Source organism: Bubalus bubalis, chromosome 6, assembly GCF_019923935.1.
Source record: "Bubalus bubalis isolate 160015118507 breed Murrah chromosome 6, NDDB_SH_1, whole genome shotgun sequence".
Lineage (NCBI taxonomy): Eukaryota > Metazoa > Chordata > Mammalia > Artiodactyla > Bovidae > Bubalus > Bubalus bubalis.
In genome coordinates, this window is record NC_059162.1 from 106167859 (window position 1) to 106187147 (window position 19289).

At 53.5% G+C, this 19289-nt stretch overlaps 1 protein-coding gene across 1 annotated transcript in view; it reads right to left on the reverse strand.

Moving 5' to 3' along the window:
- Positions 1-866: 866 nt before the first annotated feature.
- LOC102390524 (bone morphogenetic protein 8A) overlaps positions 867-19289 on the reverse strand; it is a 39752-nt gene continuing 21329 nt past the window's right edge. Inside the window, exons 4-7 of the mRNA XM_025289038.3 lie at positions 6275-6475; positions 5474-5553; positions 4854-4964; positions 867-1016 (exon numbers count right to left, since the gene is read on the reverse strand). Coding sequence (XP_025144823.2) covers positions 867-1016; positions 4854-4964; positions 5474-5553; positions 6275-6475 — 542 coding nt within the window. The remainder of the gene's footprint in view (positions 1017-4853; positions 4965-5473; positions 5554-6274; positions 6476-19289) is intronic.

The following is a 19289-nucleotide window of genomic DNA, read 5'->3' on the forward strand; positions in this document are numbered from 1 at the left end:
GATTGCTCCTCAGTGGGGCAGGAGAGAAAGCAGCACACCAGGCTCAGGGCTGCTGGCTGCCTGGAATCGCATTCTGAGCGCCTTGAGGCCCTGTTCAGGGTCCGTGGAAGATGGTGACTGATGGCTGTGGGCAAGAGGCTCAGCTGTGATGTCTGTGCTGTCAGCCTAGACCTCCCTGCAGCTCTGCCCTTGTTTGTGCTAAGAGTTCACTTCATGTATAAGTGCAGAGCACCACACAGAGAGACGGAGGGACCTGCACACCTCCAAGGTTCATTGCTTCCCTGGGGGTCACACCTCTTCCCCAGGTAGGAGATGTCCCCACCAGGTTCACCCCTAAGCAGAAGGCCCATTGTTCCTTCCCAAAGTGCTAACTGCCCAAAGGCCAAGTCAGGAACCACTAATACACTATACCCAGAGCATGTGCACCTCTGACTGTGCTGTGCTGGCAAGGGGCAGACCCACACCCAGACCCGTGGTGAGTGGGGCAACTCCCGGGGGCTAGCCTCAGGCTCCAGGTGCTCTCAGACCATCCTGGGTCGCACACAGTTGGAAAGGGCTGGGCAAGGACAGGTCCTAAGATGGGACTTCTTTGCTGAAGGCAGCCTGCATCAGCCACGTGGGGTTGGGTGGGACAGGCTACCACACATCCCAGGGCAGGGGGCAGAGGGCCTGGGGAGGACCAGCCCCTGGCAGGATGTGGGCAGGGGAGGGATGCCTCGCTGCCGCCCTGCCTGAGCTGGGACGGCGCTGGGGAGGTCTCTGCCTGAGCTGGGACGGCGCTGGGGAGGTCTCTGCCTGAGCTGGGAGGGCGCTGGGGGTCTCCAGGCCTCCGCCCCCGCGGAGGGCCGGCCGGTGGGGGCGGGGCCTCAGTGGCAGCCGCAGGCGCGGACCACCATGTTGCGGTGCTTGCGCAGGATGACGTTGTTGCTGCTGTCGTAGTAGAGCACGGAGGTGGCGCTCAGCTTGGTGGGCGCGCAGCACGCCTTGGGGACCGCGTGCGGCTTCAGCAGGTGCACCTGGCGGGGAGGGGACGGCGGGCAGAGGCGTGAGAACCTCGGGCTCCTCCTGGGACCCCCGTCCCAGTGCCCAGCTCCTGCCGCCTGGGGCTCCGCCGCTGGCCCTTTTCCAGCTCCATCTCCTCCCCGCCCCCCGCACCCCTCCCCCCGCAGCCCGCCGGGCAGGGGCTGGCCTGCACTCTGCCCCGGCCCCGCCCCCTTGACGCCCGCCCTGCCCACTACCCTCAGGCCCAGACTGAGCACCTGGGGCTCCTGCCACAGCCCCTCCCCTTAGATGGGAGGACCCTGACCCTGCGGGTCCCCCGCACCTGTGCCAGCGCCGGCCTGGCGCCGCTATGACACTGCCCCCCCCTCCGCCAGCCCGTTTGCCACTCCTTCCTCCTTGATTGCTTCTGTAACATCCCGCCTCGTGTCTTGTCCGCATGAGCTGTTTCTGGTCCATCTGCCCCTCCAGGCTGGGAGCCGGTGAAGGTCCCTGTTACACCTCTTAATGCCCAGACTTCCAGGCTCACCCTTGAGGTATCCAACACCATTGTTTCTCAAAGCACCTCCACCCTTGTAACAACTTCCAGACGGGGATTGTTCTGGGTGGGTGACCGCTGGGGACACAGGGGCCGAGTCACCTGTACAGTTGCTTGGCTGAGGTTGCACATAAGGCTGGGACCCGACTCAGGGAGGGGGCCGGGAGTCCCTGCTACCCTCCTGCAAACAGCTCTACCCCTAAAAACAGCCCGTCTGAAGGAGCTTCTGAAGCCTCCACACAAATATTTATGCAGAGACTCAGGCAGGATGAGCTGCAGTTCGTATTGGACTCCTCATCCGGTTGCCACAGGGACAGGCCCTGATTGCACCCCCCCCAACTCATTCGGGGCCTGAGAGAAAAGGGAACCTGTATCCATTCAGCAGGACCTCCCAGCCTTCATGGGAGACTGCTGAGCAGGACCTGGATGAAGCCATCTGAAGTGGGGGTGAATGTCAGGCACCCTGGCCCCTGGTACCCAGAGCCCAGCCTTGTCCCGGGAGCCCCAGCTTGGATCCAGCCTGCTGCTAGGACTGTCAGCCAGGCACCAGGCTGGCCTGGGGCCCAGAGGCCTCTGTGGGGATGTCCAGCCAAACTGGGCTGTGGGGACACTGCTCCCCAATTTCCCAGTCTCCACCTGGGGTGGCTGGGCTTAGCTTTCAAAGGCCCACATGAAAGAAACCAGGCGACACTGCCCACCTGCACCACCCGTGAGGCTCTACGTGGCTTGAAACCTGGGAGGGCTTTTCCTAGGTTGGGACAGCACCACAGGGGCGCAGCTGTTCTGGAAGTCCATCCTGGACCAGGCTTCACCAGGTGATCGACAGAGAGGACAGCCTTTGTTCTGTCTGTACCAAGAGACTGATCTGGAGTCTGATGTGCCTTTCCATTCACGTCACTTTAGAGCCAGGTGGCAGACCAAATCGGAGGCTCTGAAACTTATTGGCTTATTGAAGTCATGCCTCTGTGGACCTCAGTTTTCTCCTCTGCCAAATGGGTATAATGGTGCTATTCTCCCCTCCAACACAAATGTATTTCAGACACATGCCTTGTGCCAGCTCTGCCCAGGTGGAAAATACAGAAATGTGTCAGACATGGTCGCCACTTTCATCCTCAGCAGGACAGGAAGGGAGACGGGGGAACATTCCAGCAAACACCCAGGACCCCCGAGAACAGTACAATAGTCACAGCAGGCGTCCTCGCTCTGGGAACAGGAGCGCTGGAGACGCTGGCTGGGAAGGACCCAGAGACAAGGCAGCAGGGTGAGCAGGAGCTGGCCTGGCCCGGGGCGGATGAGGAGGCCCCGGGCAAAGGAGGGAGGCGAGGGCACTGGGACGTGGGCTGGGGGATGTTGGGGAGGTGGGTAGGCCAGTGAGGGGCCCCGGGTCACAGGCCAAAGGCTCAGACTTCTCCCCAGGGATAAGGGATGCCACGGGGGGGTTCCTGGCCCAGAAGGAGGTGGTCACATTTGTGCTTTAGTGCGACCCTCTAGCTGCTGTGTGGGGAATGTGGGGGGTGAGGCTGGAGGGACCCACTTCCTGCTCTTTGGCCCCAGGACACCCCAACCACCATCTCACCCCCTCCCTTCCACCCAGGCTTCTCTTCCTCCCCAGGCCTCTCCCACCTCCACTGTCCCCCCAGAAAAATCTCTTCTGCACTCACGACTCAGAGACTCCAGACTTGCACCCACCCCTCTCCTACCACAACTTCTCACGTAGGGTCCTGCAGGGCCTCACACACATGGGGATGGAAGCAGAACCGCTGATTCCCTCCAATCCATTCTTCCACCCAATGCCTTCGCTGCCCCCTCCTCGTCCTGGGGGAGGGTCTCACCTGGAGGCCTGGGCTCCTGCCCTCCTGCCTCCACCGTCCACGTCTCACCCCACCAGGTGCCTGGTCCTCCTGTCGGGACCACAGCAGCTCCTCACTCCTCCCTGCCTCCTCCACCCTCGACCCCATGGTCTGTCCTCCTGCAGCTGCCAGAGATGCTTCCAGAGAGTGCCCAGATCAGGCCCTGCTTCTCTGAAATCTACTCCAGCCCCTCAGTTTACTTGGGATTAAATCTACCACCTGCCGAGCCTGTGGGAGAGGCCCTGCCCCCCCCTCAACATCATCTCCCTCCATCCTCCTCCCCTCCAAGCCAGGGTCCTTGAGCCCACCCAGCTCACCCCAGTCTTCCCCTCCTCAGGGGACCCACCGTGTTGGCTGTCCTTTCTTCTCGTGTTCACTGACAGCCTCCCCAGAGGGCAGGTGCTGCCTTGACAGCACCGAGCTCAGAGCTGGCGCTCCCTCCTGCTGACTGACAGCTCGGGGGCTGAGGGGCGGGGCTGCTGCAGAGCCAGGGGACCAGTCCAGGGAGGGGCAGCGCCGTCATCACCCTGTGCCCCCCTCACAGGGCAGAGAGAAGCCCACACACGGCTCATGACCCCTGAGATTCTGCAAGGAAGGTGGCTCCTGGAGGAGGGGGTGTCCAGCAAACCCCACGTGACCACTGGGAAAGCAGGCATTACTGGGGGTCCAGGCTGCTTTCTTAATTCACTCACTCTCACTCTGGCAACACCTTGAACAGCCTCTAACTAGAGTGCCCAGGTCAACGTTCTAGAAATAAGGCTCAGCACACACACACACAAACCACTGCAAACACTTAGCAATAAGCAGCCTCAACCATGTTCCTACTAGAAACTCCAGCATTTAAAGTTACCCCAGACACCAGGGCATCAGAAGATCTGTAGAAAGACAAAGAATAAGAGGGACCCGGAAGAAAAACAACAGGAGAGGACCGGGAGGGGAAGCCAAAGCCAGAAGGGCACAGGGCAGCCCGTGACTCTCGGGCAGGGAGAGGACAGAACCTCCACGTGTGTAAGTCAGCCCAACCCCCAGGGTGTGTGTCCCCCAGGAGGCCAAACCCGACAGTGAACGCGGTGCACACGTGTGTACCTGGGGCACCGGCAGTTGTGTGGATGCCCGCCGGTCATGAACGTGCTGTGCCTCTGACCACCAGCAGGCAGGCCCACCCCATGGATGTGAATGTCCCCCGTGTGCATGTGGAGTGCACACGTGTGTATGTGTGCACACCAGTCAGCAAGAGCCTGCTGCACGCTGTTCAGGTGCATTGGGCGCAGGGTCTCCATACAGAGTGGCCACACAGGGACCCGTCTCTGTAAGGCTGTGGGATTTCACTGCACGTGCAGGCAGGAAGGTTTCCACGTGAAGAAGGCTCCCTGACACAGCAGTCCACCGTCACCTCCTGGCTGCACGCCCCCTCCCCAGGGCGATCCCCTCCCCCAGGTGTCCGGGCAGGAGGGCGAGGTACTGACCAGGGACTGCAGGATGGCGTGGTTGGTGGCGTTCATGCAGGAGTCCAGCGGGAAGGAGCACTCCCCTTCACAGTAATAGGCTGAGTAGCCTTGGGGGGCGATGACCCAGTCCTGGGGGTAGTGGGAGAAGGTGAGTCCCATCCACGTGCCCTCCCAGCCCTTCATTCAGCACCTGTCACAGCACGACTCAGGGCTGCCCCTTCCCTCCCTCCGCCTCAGGATACCTCCCGGGGCAGAGTGCTCCCCCCAGGTCAGACATCCACCGAAGTCCCTTGGTGGACTGAGCTGGACACGAGCTCCGTCCCCTCCACGCGCCATTAGCGCGCAGCTGTGTCCTCCCCTGCTGCCCCCAGTCACAGCCCCGCCAGAGGCACTGCCCACCCTGGCCTCAGCTTCCCTGCTGCAGCTGGGACATTTTATGGCTGAGGACTCAGTCTCCATAGTCATGGTTTTACAAAACAGCACTTTTCACTATCAAAGCAACACATTCTCCCTTTAGAGAACTTGGAAAACAGAGGAAAATAAAGACAAAGCTCCCCGTGGGTCTACCTCCCCTGGGAGACACTTGCAGTCTTCAGGTGGGGAAGGTCGTTTAGGAAAGGAGGAGAGTCGGAACTCACCAGCCAGCCCAGGTCCTGGAAGCTCACGTACAGCTCGTGCCGACCGCACACCTGCCGGCCGTGGGAGCCGTGGACGTCGTCTGCAGGGACACGAGGGGCAAGGGCTTTGCTGGGCTGCTGTTCCCAGGGTGGGGGACGCCATGAGGCACACGTCTGTTCAATAGTAAATGCTGGGAAACTAGCCCATTTGGTCTCCTAAAGCCCATGTCTGCAGCTCTGCTGGTGCCATGACCCAGTTCAAGAACTTTGGATGGCTCCCTCTGGTGGCAGTCACCCCACACTCAGCCCAGCCTCCCCTGACTTTCAGCCTGTGGGATCCTGATAATCCAGTAAAAGCTCCGGGGGCCCTCAGCCATCCAGCAGCCCCTCATCCTCCCCCTCCCCGCCCCGGAGTCACCCCAACCTCCCCCACCTCTCCTGCCATGCCCATTCCACAGGACAAGCGCTCCCATTGAGGTCAAGCAAAGGCTGGTTCCCGTGAAGGAAAGGGCCCCTGGTGGCCTTGATCCTGCAGGGCTCAGCCTGATGGGGTGACCTTCACACAAACGCCTGGACCCTGCAGGGGCCCCTGGTTCTGACAGAGACCAGGGCGAGGCCTGCTGAGCCCCCCAGGGCAGAGAAGGGACTTGGGGGGGGGCGGGGGCAGCCCCAAAGGGTGGATGCTCAGAGCCCCGGAGACTGTGGGGCGGTTGCTCCGCAGGCGGCAGGGCAGAGGGTGTCAGGAAAGGCGGCGGGCTGACCGTCGGCCTGACCGCGCTGAGGCCAGAGGGGCTCCGTCCCCGTCTCCATCCCCAGGCTCACCGAAGATCCCCGGCAGTTTGTTCGGGGCCGGCAGCTCGTTGGTCCTTTTCGGCGGCCTCCTCTTCAGGGGCCTCACTGCCCGAGGGGCTCGGGCGGGGCCCGGGCGGGGGCTCGCCCTGAAAAAGGTGACCACGAAAGGCTGTTTGGAGCGCGGAGCCTGTCGCCCCAGCAGACCGGCCAGGCCAGGATCCACACTGCGCCCTGAGATGGAGAGAGCAGAGAGGGGTCACTCGAGGGCGGGTGCTGCGCGGGGACACAGCGGGGACCTCTCTGGGCGGGCCAGGAGCTCAAGGCTGAGGCCTCGGGGGACCCACTGGGCCTGGGTTTCCCCCTCTGAAGACCCGAGTCCCCAGTCCAGCCCCCGTCCCTCAGCCTCCCTGCCCGCTCTCCCACCAGCTCTCCCACCACGCCACTGCCGGAGCCAGCGCGTCTACGGGGTGGGGGAGGGCCTCGTGAGCCCAGAGTCAGGATTAGTCATGATTGAGGGCGTCTCTGGCGGTAACAGCGCTTTACAGCTTTCAGTCAGTTCACGTGAGGCTCTCAGCCGGTCTTCACGGTGACCCTGAACCCATCATTTCACTGAAAAACAGCCGCTCAGTGACGGCCCAGAGCCCCACTGCTGGGGACTCTCAGAACCAAGGTTCCCACCTCTGTCCTGGGGCTCGAGCTCCCACCCCATCCTTTCTGGGGGTCAGTGTAGGATTTACAGCCCGCACTGGGGAAGGGGCGGACTCAGTGCCTGCTCTTCTGAGCACCGCCCAAGAGCAGGCTGTTCACGGCTCCGGAAGCCCCCAAAGGAGACCCCAGGCTCAGCAGGCGGAGACATTTACCCCAAGTCCCAGAGCTGGGTTTAAACACGTGCATCTAATCCCAGAGCCCAAGTTCTTGTCCCTGTATGTCCTTACCCACCAGGTTTGTGGTTTAAAAAGGAGGAAAAAGAGAAAAGGCTGCAGGCAGAGACACTTGTCAAAGTGGAATTTTATTCGTATCAATACGCTTAAAGCCTGAGGATGCAGGAAAAACATACTGATTATCCCTGGAAAAGTCAACTCCACCAATAAAACTATATTCCTGTACCTCTTTGTATTCCTGATGACCTCTTTTTTTTTTTTTTTTTGTCAAAGCAATGACTGTACAAAAACTTAGAAAAAATATCACCCATAAATCCCTCCCCTACTCCAACTCAACATTTTCATTTTCCTAGGATATTTTCATATGTTAGTTTAAATCGTGAGCATAATAAAGAATTCTGTATTTACTCCCAACTTTTTTTCCACATTAACTTTTTCTCCATTGTTAAGTCTTAACTATGAACATTTCAAATGTCTTCCCTTGTGGCTCAGCTGGTAAAGAATCCACCTGCAATACGGGAGACCAGATTCGATCCCTGGGTTAGGAAGATCCCTTGGAAAAGGGAAAAGCTACGCATTCCTGTATTCTTGCCTGGAGAATTCCATGGACTGTGTAGCCCAAGGGGTCGCAAAGAGTCAGACACGACCGAGTGACTTTCACTACTTTCACTTTCTTGAGACGATATAGCTTCATCTTTAGACATTTAGGTTATTTACTGGTTTCATCATAAAGATGAGAATATGATAGAATGTCTTCATTTCTTTCCTTGTGGGATTTTTAAAGGAAATATAACATAGTCATGTTAAAAACAGGGACATGACTACAGGTTGCTGCTGCTGCTGCTGCTGGTAAGTCGCTTCAGTCGTGTCCGACTCTGTGCGACCCCATAGACGGCAGCCCACCAGGCTCCCCCGTCCCTGGGATTCTCCAGGCAAGAACACTGGAGTGGGTTGCCATTTCCTTCTCCAATGCATGAAAGTGAAAAGTGAAAGTGAAGTTGCTCAGTCGTGTCCAACTCTTCGCGACCCCATGGACTGCAGCCCACCAGGCTCCCCCGTCCCTGGGATTCTCCAGGCAAGAACACTGGAGTGGGTTGCCATTTCCTTCTCCAATGCATGAAAGTGAAAAGTGAAAAGTGAAGTCGCTCGGTCAGGTCCGACTGTCAGCGACCCCATGGACTGCAGCCCATGTTTCCTAAAATACAGGACCTAGCGTCCCACTTCCATGTACATTTCACCCCAGTGTTGAAATAGTGATGCACAGCCATATATACACATGCAAGTATGTGTGTACACGTGCGCATTGATACAGCGAGTGTACATATATACAGATACATAAAAATATGTGTTCCATTAGTGAGTCTCATGATCCTCCACTGTACCCTACAAGTCAAGGACATTGATTACCCCAAGCACAGCCTGGCTCAAAGGTCAGTCCTTAAACATCTGTGGTTTAGCCCCAAGTCCAGGGGCCAGAGTTGACTGAACAACTAATCAACCAGAGACTAACTTTGACCTATGACATCACCTGCCACTACATGCACTGGGCTCATCATCAGAGCTGCCACGCAGGGAGGATCCTGCTGAGACAGGAGCTGACACTGAAGGGGCCCAGGGAGAAGCCATTCGGGGAGTTTGGGTCACGACAAGTGAGGGTCACTTGCTGGAAGAGCTGGCCTGTGAGGAGGCGAAGCCACAAGACATACAGCAGACCCTCCGCAGAGGGAAGGGCCCCGAGGGCACTAGGAGGTGGCCAAGGAGTGACATAGGCAGGCTGATGGCTGTCTTCCATGCAGCACTGGAGTGGAGCTCCATGCCCAGCGGACATGTGGGGTGGCCTTGGCCCAGCAACCCTCCGGGCCTGTGTGTGCAGCCCCCTGTCCTGTGAGTCCCTGGAGAGCCCTGTCCATAGATGGGCCAGGGAGACTTTGGGTGACCTAAGGCTGGGCCCACTGTAGGCTTCTCTTTGTGCAACTGTCTGGTATTGGGGTCTCCTGGGCACAGAGAGGGGGGTCACAGGGCAGGCCTGGACTGTCCAGGTGGTGGCGCCCAGGCTGCCTGGCTCTGGCAGGACCCTTTCAAGAAAGCAAAGCAGGAACTCCAGGAGCCTCTGGGACCCAGAGTCTCTGCTCTAGACCTGAGCTGTGAGGGTGACGGCAGGCACGCCGTCCCTTTGCAGGGGACGAGGATGTGTGGCCACGCCTGGAGATGGGGGCCACACTGCAGGCCTGGATGAAGATGCTGCTCTTCTGGGCCAGGCAGGCCCCCGACACGTCCAGCCTCCCCCATGTTTGAGTCCTCCCCATCAGGGCCTGGGTGTCATGGTAGCTCCCCTGCCCATCCCATCCCCGGGGACTCATCCCTCTTCCCCCTAGGCCAGGCCAAGATCACTCCCATCCCTCCCCAAGGCCTCTTTCTGCCCTGGGTGACACCTGAGCCTCCCTGCAGCCCCTGCCCGCCTTCAGCCTGCTGCCATGGATGGCACCCTCGTGCCGCGTTGAAGGGCAGTCGGGCAGTCCAGACGCCTGGGGGCCCTGGGCAGGAAGCCAGCTGTGACCAGGCGCCTTTGTCCCATGGGTTGTTTCCTCACCAGGAGAACTAGGAACTCAGTGCTTTTCCTTCTTCCTACTGTTGAACAGCCCTCTCACTGCTCTGCTTCTGGAAACCTCTGCCTGTCCTGGCTGCTGCTGGAAGACTTCTCCCGACACCCAGGGCAGTCAGGTCCTCGTCTCCAGAAGCCCCGCAAGGTGCTGCACCATCCACCCAGTGACGCCCATCCCCTGCCCGCCTGGTGACGGTCCCCTGATACCCCGTGGCTGTCCCTTCAGGTACACTATCTCTACTTTAGGATCTGGGCCTCCCGCCAGGATGAGGCTCCAGGGAGGCCTCTCGGAAAGGCCTTCCTGGACCAGCTGGAGCTTCGTGTTCTTACCCACGAGCTCCTGTCTGGTGTGTGCAGCCCTAGGGCCACACTGAGAAAGCGTGAGCTCCACAGCAGGCTTGTGTTTGAACCCTACACACACACACACACACACATATTTTTTTCTGTTTAGTTTGTGAGACTGTGGATTCAGGATGAAGTACCTCTCTGCCCCTCTTGGGTTTCAAGGGAGTATGAGCAAGAGGCTGGTTTAGGCTCTGTGACAGAGCGGAAGGGTCTAGTGTCTGATCTGGACAACATAGGAACACTATGATTTGCGATGAGAAAACCCACTGAAGTCCACTGGTCAGGTTTCTAGAACCCCTCCTACCTAAGTCACAGCCTTTGGCCACACACAGGCAGACTGTTTATTCAGAGGAGACTTCCCTGAGGAATGCTAGCACCCACAGTCTCTCCCCCTTCAGCTGACCCTCTGACCAGTTTCCTAGCTGCCTAGACAGTCTTTTTCCCTTCTAGAGACATCCATTTAGCTACAAGAAGGAGAAATGTGGGAGGCAGAGGAGGTGAGGCTACAAGTAAAAGAGTGACAGAATGAAAGGCCCTAGAAAAAAAGTCAGAGGGCCAAAGGAAAACCATCTTTCATTCAGACAGCATTTCTCCTGATCACAAAAAATTCACATTTACGCAGATTTTCATGGTTCTAGTAAAACAGCGCCTTACTGTAGACTCTGGGTGTTGTTCTATAATAGGGGTAGGGCAGGCACAACCTAATCCGCCCTGCTCAGCCCCACCCCCAAGCGAGCAACTCAAGGAGTCAGCATTAGTGGTTCCACTAAGCCATTGGTCGGCACTGAAGTAGGCCCCGCCCACTCCCCTTGCCACTCAGTCGTGTCCGACTCCTAGCGACCCGTGGACTGCAGCCCACCAGGCCCCTCGGTCCTTGGGATTTTCCAGGCAAGAGTACTGGAGTGGGTTGCCATTGCCTTCTCCGTCCTCTGTATAAAAGGAGCCCAAATCCGGACTGGGACAAGATAGCTTTTTTTTCTAAGACACTAGCTGGCCATCTTCTTGGTCTGCTAGCTTTCTGATTAAAGTCGTTCTTCCTTGTCCCAACAACTTATCTCCCAATTTATTGGCCTGACATTTGATGAGCAGAACTAGCTTGGGCCCAGTAACAAGTTTTGATGAGCCAGCCAGGAGCCTTGATGCTTGTGGCTAGCTGGCCCCAGGTAGGGTATTTTCCGGTAAGGCCTTAGGAGCTGCTGGGACCACTTGTCCTGAGGATCTAACCTTCAAAATTCCCTGAAGTGGCCCTGGCTGCCCCAGTGCATGGCAGTTGGAGCAAGGAACTGACATTCGGGAGCCAACAGGTTCCCTATACCATATACAGCCGTGAAGGTTTTCGCCTCTCAGTTAAGGCTTTTTCCTTTAAGGGAAAAGCCAATTTGTTCATTTGACTGGGATATCTTGTTGCAGAGGGAAATTTTTGGACTCTTCCTGTTGTGAACCAGTTCACTGGGTTTTGTTTGGCATTTGTTCAGGATGGAATCTCTTTGTGCTTTTGATATTCGAATTTCTTGTGTATGTGTGTTTTGTTGTTCTTTTTTTAAATGTATTTTAAAAATTTATTATTTACTAATTTATTTTTATTTCTAGCTGCACTGGGTCTTTGCTGCTGCACGTGGGCTTTCTCTAGTTGTGGCGAGTGGGGGTTACTCTTTGTTGCGGGGCGTGACCTTCTCATTGCAATGGCTTCTCTTGTTGCAGAGCACAGGTTCTAGGTGCACAGGACCCATGTCCCCTGCATTGCCAGGCTGATTCTTAGCTATTGGACCACCAAGGATGTCCGTGTTTTGTTATTCTTGAACTTATAAATATGGGGATTGTTTGTCCCATCATCTTAGGGACATCTGTCTCTAAGGAAAGCTCTTTGGAGTGTATCTTAAATAAAGGGGTAAAAATATAGCTGTGGGCCTATGACTAAGAAAGAGATGATATTCTTCTGGAATAGTGTGTGGCCCTGGGACTTCCTTGATGGTCCAGTGGTTGGGAATCTGCCTGCTAATGCAGAGTACACAGGTTTAATCCCTGTCCAGGAAGATCCCACATGCTTTGCAGCAACACTCATGAGCCTGCACCACAACTACTGAAGCCTGTGTGCCCTAGAGCCTGTGCTTGCAACAAAGAATAGCCCCTGCTGGCCACAACTAGAGAAAGCCCATGTGCAGCAATGAAGACCCAGTGCAGCCAAAAAATTAAAAAAAATTAAATTAAAAAAAAATAGTATGTGGCCCCGGTATACATTAGGATCAGGAGAGCAATGACCCTTGAACGGCTCACCTAATCATTATACAGTCTTGCATTACAATTGTTTTGTGAAAGAGCATGTAAAAATGATGAGATCCTGATGTAGAAGCATTTATGCTACTGTATCAGGAGGAGAAGGCAGAGGCTGCTGCATCGTGGTAACAGCGACTAAAGGGAAAACCTGTTCTACAAGAGGGAGGGAAGAAAGCGAAAGTGAGGACATGTTATTTCAAAACTTGAAACTCCTCTCTGGCCAACCTAGCTCTCCCACCGGCTGAGCAGACAGCAGTTGTTCTAGCCACCCCACACCCACCGTGCTACCAACGTGTTTACTGCCTCCTGTTTCCCCTACTTATGGGGATCAGTTAGAGGTTCTATGTTAACCCCCAGCTTCCCTGATAGCTCAGTTGGTAAAGAATACACCTGCAATGCAGGAGACCCCAGTTGAATTCCTGGGTTGGGACGATCCACTGGTGAAGGGATAGGCTACCCACTCCAGTATTCTTGGGCTTCCCCTGTGGCTCAGATGGTAAAGAATCTGCCATCAATGCAGGAGACCTGGGTTCAATCCCTGGGTTGGGAAGATCCCCTGGAGAAGGGAAAGGCTACCCACTCCAGTATTCTGGCCTGGAGAATTCCATGGACTGTATAGTCCATGAGGTCGCAAAGAGCTGGACACAACTGAGCGACTTTCAGTTCACTTCATGTTAACTCCCAGGCACAGGGACCTGGTTTGGTGTCACCATTTAAGACCCAATAGGGCACCCAGTTTGGACCGGGAGCCACTTCTGGAACAGGGCAATTTTCTTTGTGCTGATATCCTGTAGGAGGTTTTAATGCAGATGGCCAGCCGGCTGGGTTTCTATGGATGCACAAGCCATTCTCAACTCCAGATCTGTTTAATTGGAAAACCCAATAACCCTACATACTGAGAGGACCCCTTCCATATGACTGAACTTTTCACTGCTAGCTTGCACTATTCCTCCTGGGCAGGCATTCATACTCTTATGAATATGATGCTTGCTGGGGATGAAAGAAGGATAGTCTTTGACAAGGTTAGAGAGGAAGCAAACCAGCTTCATCTAGCAGATCCAGATGGAATTCCAGAAGCAAACCTGGCAGTCCTTATTGCTGAGACCAACTGGGATCCTAATAATGGAGACATGCCGCTCCTAAAGCATTATAGGAAGTGTGGGTCTTTGAAAGATCAGGCAAAAGACTTAAACAAAATTCAAGAGATACACCAAAAACTCAGTGAGGATCCATCAGAGTCTCTAGAAAGAATTTATCAAGCTTATAGGCACAATACTGGTGCAGATCCTGAGGCCCCTGAAAATATGAGAATGGTAAATATGACCTTCATTGGGCAAAGCGCTCAGATATAAGAAGAAAATTATAAGAATCAGATGGTGCCTTTGGAATGAGCCCTTCTCAGTTGATAGATGTTGCTTTTAAGGTGTTCAACAACAGGGAACAAGGTCAGAGGAAGAGGATGCAAGACAGAAAACAACTTTTCTGGCCACAGCGTTGGATTCCTGGAAAGCAAGTACCCGGGAGAGAAGTGAGCCCACACGGGGAGGAAACAATGTGCTTACTGTAAGAAGGAAGGGCACAGAAGGAGTGCCCTGGGCTAAAGAATAAAAGAGTAAAACAATAAAAGGAAGACAGGAGCCTCCCATCTGGTAGAAAGACAGGAACACTCTGATGATGAATGAAGAGGCCTGGGGGCTCCCTTAGACTTGAGGTGTCCAATTCCACTTTCCCCGCAGGGTCCCAGGTAACTTTGACAGTGAGGGACAAGTTGATTGACTTTCTGATTGGTAGACACCAAGGTGACACAGAAAACATCTCAGTCCATCCTGGTCACAAGAGTTTCTGGAAAAGTACAAAATTATTCTTTCTTACAGACCTCTAGAATGCCAGTTAGGTGACCTCATCTTGAAACACAGTTTCTTATATATGCCAGCATGTCCAATCTTTTGGGTTGAGATCTCGTTTGTAAATTAAATGCTCAAGTAACTTTTTTTGTCAAAGTAGCTTGACATCAGGGTCTCACCAGAGTATGCTGTAAGCTACAGATGGCACTCATGGACACCCCAGAAAAGGTGATAGAAATCTTCCCCACCGCTTCTGCCCCTGAGGTCTAAAAAAAGGTAAGGCTGGAAGTATGGGCTGATGGCACCCCGGAAGGCCAAAAATGCATGGCTAATACAAGTCCCATTAAAAAGGGACACTGGGACACCTAATCTAAAACAATACCCTCTGAGGCAAGGGACCCAAAAGGGAGTTCAGCTAATTCTTGAAAAAACTCTTAAAACAGGACTGACTAAACATTGCAGGTCCCCGAATAACACCCCATCCTCCCAATCAAAAAGCCAAACTTGGACTTTCTGGGTGGTGCAGTGGATAAGAATCCACCTGCCAATGCAGGGGACATGGGTTCAATCCCTGGTCCTGGAAGATTCCACATGCCGAGGAGCACCTAAGCCCGTGAGCCACGACTACTGAGACAGCGCGGAAACTACTGAGGCCCGTGAGCCTAGAGCCTGTGCTCTGCAACAAGAGAAGTCATGGCAGTGAGAAGCCCTCGCATTGCAACGAAAGAGTAGCTCCTGCCAGCTGCGACTAGAGAAAAAAGCGCAGTAAGGAAGACCCAGAGCAGCCAAAAATAAATAAAAAATTTTTTAAATGCCAAACTGAACAGAGTATCACTTTGTCCAAGATTCAAGGGCTACTAATGAAATAGTTCAAGGTTTGCACTCTGTGGTACCTAATCCATTGTTGTTGTTTATTTGCTAAGTCATGTCCAGCTCCTTTGCAACCCATGGACTGCAGACCACAAGGCCCCTTTGTGCATGAGATTTCCTAGGCAAGAAGACTGGAGTGGGTTGCCATTTCCTTCTCCAGGGGATCTTCCTGACCCAGGGATCGAACCCATATCTCTTGTATTGGTAGGTGGATTCTTTACCACTGATCAACCTGGGAAGCCCAACCTAATCCACACATTCTGGTTAGAACTCTTCTGGGAGAAAATAACTTGTTCTCAGTTTTGGACTTGAAAGATACCTTTTCTTCTGCCTTCCTATTGCAGAAGAATCACAGCAGCTGTTTGCTTTTGAATGGCAGGACCCAGAAACAGAGAGTCCAATAGTATTGTTGGACAGTCCTGCCTCAAGGACTTACGAATTCCTCCACCTTGTTCAGAGATAACGTTAGCTAGGGACCTGAGAAACTTGATATTGGATGAAAAACTCTTATTCCAATATATGGGCAATATGCTTTTAGCAACACTTACACATGATAAATGTCTACAAGATACCATAAGAACCCTGAATTATTTGGCTGATTGTGGATATAAGGTCTCCCAGAAAAAGGCCCAAGTACGTAAGCAATAAGTCACATATCTGAGTTTTGTCCTTTCCCATGGACAGTGAGGTCTTTCACCTGCAGGTAATCACAGGCTTGGGAACACCCAAGATTCACAGACAACTCAGGGGGTTTCTGGGAATGGCAGTATTCTGTTGGATTTGGATCCTGAACTATGGGCTCATAGTAAAGCCCCTCTATGAAGCTTTAAAGGCACATGATTTTGAGCCCCTTACTTGGAGTATGGAGTGCAAAAATACATAAATGGGGCCTAACCCACAAAGGATCATCCAGTGAGTCACTCAAAATTGCATGATTTGTGTAAAAAATAACCCAAGACTGCTGTCAGACCTCCCCAGATAGGGACTCAACACAGAGAAGCCCGCCCCACTGAGGTCTGGCAAACAGACTTCACTCAAATGCTTTGAGTCACAGGAAATTTCAGATGCCTGCTAGTATTTGTGTACACTTTTTCAGGGTAAGTGGAGGCATATCCCACCAGGAAAGAAAAAGCCTCTGAAATGCTTAAGGTTCTCCTTAAGGAAAGTGAAAGTGTAAGTTGCTCAGTTGTGTCCAACTCTTTGCGACCCCATGGACTGTAGCCTGCCAGGCTCCTCTGTCCATGGAATTCTCTAGGCCAGAATCCTGGAGTGGATAGCTGTTCCCTTCTCCAGGGGAATCTTCCCAACCCAGGGATCAAACCCAAATTGCAGGTGGATTCTTTACCATCTGAGCCACAAGGGAAGCCCTCCTTAAGGAAATAACCTCCCAATTCAGACTGCTTCACTCCCTTCAAAGTGATGACAGGCCTGCTTTTGTCTCTAGAAAAACCCAACAAGTGTCTAAGGCACTGCAAATTACTTGGAAGCTACATTCATCCTGGAGAACACAATCAGCAGAAAAAAACCAAGAAAATGAACCATACATTAAAGAGGAGCATTGCTAAAATATGTGAAGAGACTAATTTAATTTGGGATACAGCCTTGCCAGTTGTCCTGCTACTAGTCAGAGTGGCTCCCAGAAGTAGGCTTAATTAAGCCCCTCTGAAATATTGTATCATTGTGGTCATTCCAGATGTCTGCCCGGGCAGGAGAATCTATAAGTGCTCTGAAAGATCTAGCAGTTGCCAATTATGTGAAAACTCTGGGCACTATACTAATCTCTGTTCATGAGTTTGCTTCCAGCAGGTCTGACTATCCAATTGAGGTAGGCTCGCATCCTTTTGCATCTGGAGACCAAGAGAGTTTTCTCTCATTAAAACCCAGACAGAATAAGAGCCTGAGCATCAGCTGATTGCAAATGGACAGGCCCACACGTGGTCCTTACCATGCACTCATCTGTCAATTTAGCTGGAGTAAAGCCATGGATTCATCACACTTGGGTTAAGATAGCCCCATTGTCCTCAGAAAATGACCCAGCTCTTGGGACTTCCCTTGTGGTCCTATGACTAAGACTCTATGCTCCCACTGCAGGGGGCCTGAGTTCCATCCCTGGTCAGGGTACTGGGTCCTATGTACCACCAAATAAATATTTTAAAAAGGGAGAAAATGACCCAACTCCTGAGAGGCCTAGAGAGCAACGGGTTTGTGAACCCTTAGAAGATTTAAGGTTACTCTTTGAAAAGGGTAAATACTGAGATTAAAATTTCATGGTAGGTACTTCCCTGGTGGTCCAGTGGTTAAGAATCTGCCTTCCAATATAGATGATGTGGGGTCAATTCCTGGGAACCTAGATCTCACATGCTGTGGGGCAAATAAGCCTGGCATGCCACAACTACTGAGCCCATGCACCACAACTAGAGAGAAACCTGTGAACCTGTGTGCCACAATGGAAGGTTCTGCAGGCCATGACAAAGATCCTACATGCCGCAGCTAAGACCTAATGCAGCCCCAAATAAATAAATCTTTTAACTTTCATAGAAGGATTTCATTATGTTCAAATAGTTGTAGATAAAGAATTGTAGTGCTTACTAAAATTTTAACGAATATTCTCAAGATAAAGAATTGTAGTGCTTACTAAAATTTTAAGGAATATTCTCAACCCAAAGCTGATCAATTCCATTTCAGAATCATCCCCTCATCGCCCCTATTCAACAGGAAGTAGTCAGAAAGATCCTTGCCCCTTTTACCACAAGACTGTGAAATGGACATTGGCAGTGGGTAACAGGGGCGGGACAGGCACAACCTATAGCAGACTTGCTCAGCCATTGGTCGGCACTACAGTGAGTCCTTCTCCCAAGACCCTCCCCTAAATGAATTACTGTCAACAAGCAACTGTTAGTGGTCCCAGTAAGCCATTGGTTGGCACTGCAGTAGTCCCCTCCCCCTCCTCTGCATAAAAGGGGCCCAAATTGGGACTGGGACAAGATGGTTTTTTTGAGACACTAGTCTGCCATCTTCTCGGCCTGCTAGCTTTCTTATTAAAGTCGTTCTTCCTTGCCCCTAAAACTTGTCTCCGGATTGGTTGATTCGTCAAGGGGGGAGCAGAGAGAACTTATGCTCCGTAACAGTTTCTCCTCCATTACTTTCCCCTACATTTCAGGATCCACTTATGACAGCAGACACTTCAATGAAACCCTTACTGTGCGATCATCTCAAGCTGCAAAGAATTTAAGGTAAATATTGTAATACAGCAGTGAGGGCAGCCCCTAACCTGCAGCCATTACTGCTTCTCATTACTCCGCATCCTGTTACCAAGCAACGGGTCCTGCTCAGCCATTGGTCGGTGCCTCGGTGGGCCTCCCCCATAAGCAACCAACAGTCAATGAGTGACCGTTTCTGGTCCTGCTCAGTCATTGGTCGGTGCTATAATGGGCCCCGCCTGCTGCTGCTGCTGCTGCTGCTGCTGCTGCTGCTGCTGCTAAATCGCTTCAGCCGTGTCCGACTCTGTGCGACCCCGTAGACGGCAGCCAGGCTCCTCCGTCCCTGAGGTTCTCCAGGCAAGAATACTGGAGTGGGTTGCCATTTTCTTCTCCAACGCATGCATGCATGCTTAGTTGCTTCAGTCCTGTCCGACTCTATGCAACCCTATGGACAGCAGCCCACCAGGCTCCTCTGTCCACAGGATTCTCTAGGCAAGAATACTGGAGTGGGTTGCCATTTCCTTCTCCAATGGGCCCTGCCTACAAGCCACTAATTGTCAAGAAAGGAAAGTTAGTGAGGGGATTCAGAAAACAGTGGAGTGATGGTCATGAGGTGGAAAGTGAGGTAACAGGTAGATCCTGGCTTTCTCCCGGAAGCCCTCCAGCTCACCCAGGCTTGGGCCAGCAGGTGAGCTGGCATGCCCAGGGAACAGACTGAGGGCTGTATCCTGCAGGGCTCCAGAGCCCTCACCAAGGCCATCAACTAGCCTTGGCTCAGGCCTGGAGGCAGCAGTGAACCTCTCCCCAATCCTTGTCTCTGTGGCCAGATAGCAGTGGCAGTCTGCCCGGGTCGCAGTTTGTGGGACCTGATCTCCCCTCTCTTTGGGTGGCCTGAGGAGCCTGAGAGCTGGCTGGATTGGGTGCCTGGCTCCTTCAGTGATGATAGCTGGGCAGAGTCTGGGAACCTGGCCCTGAGGGCGCTGCCAACTGAGATCTGCCTCCTCTTAGCCAGGACTGAGACCTTGGAGG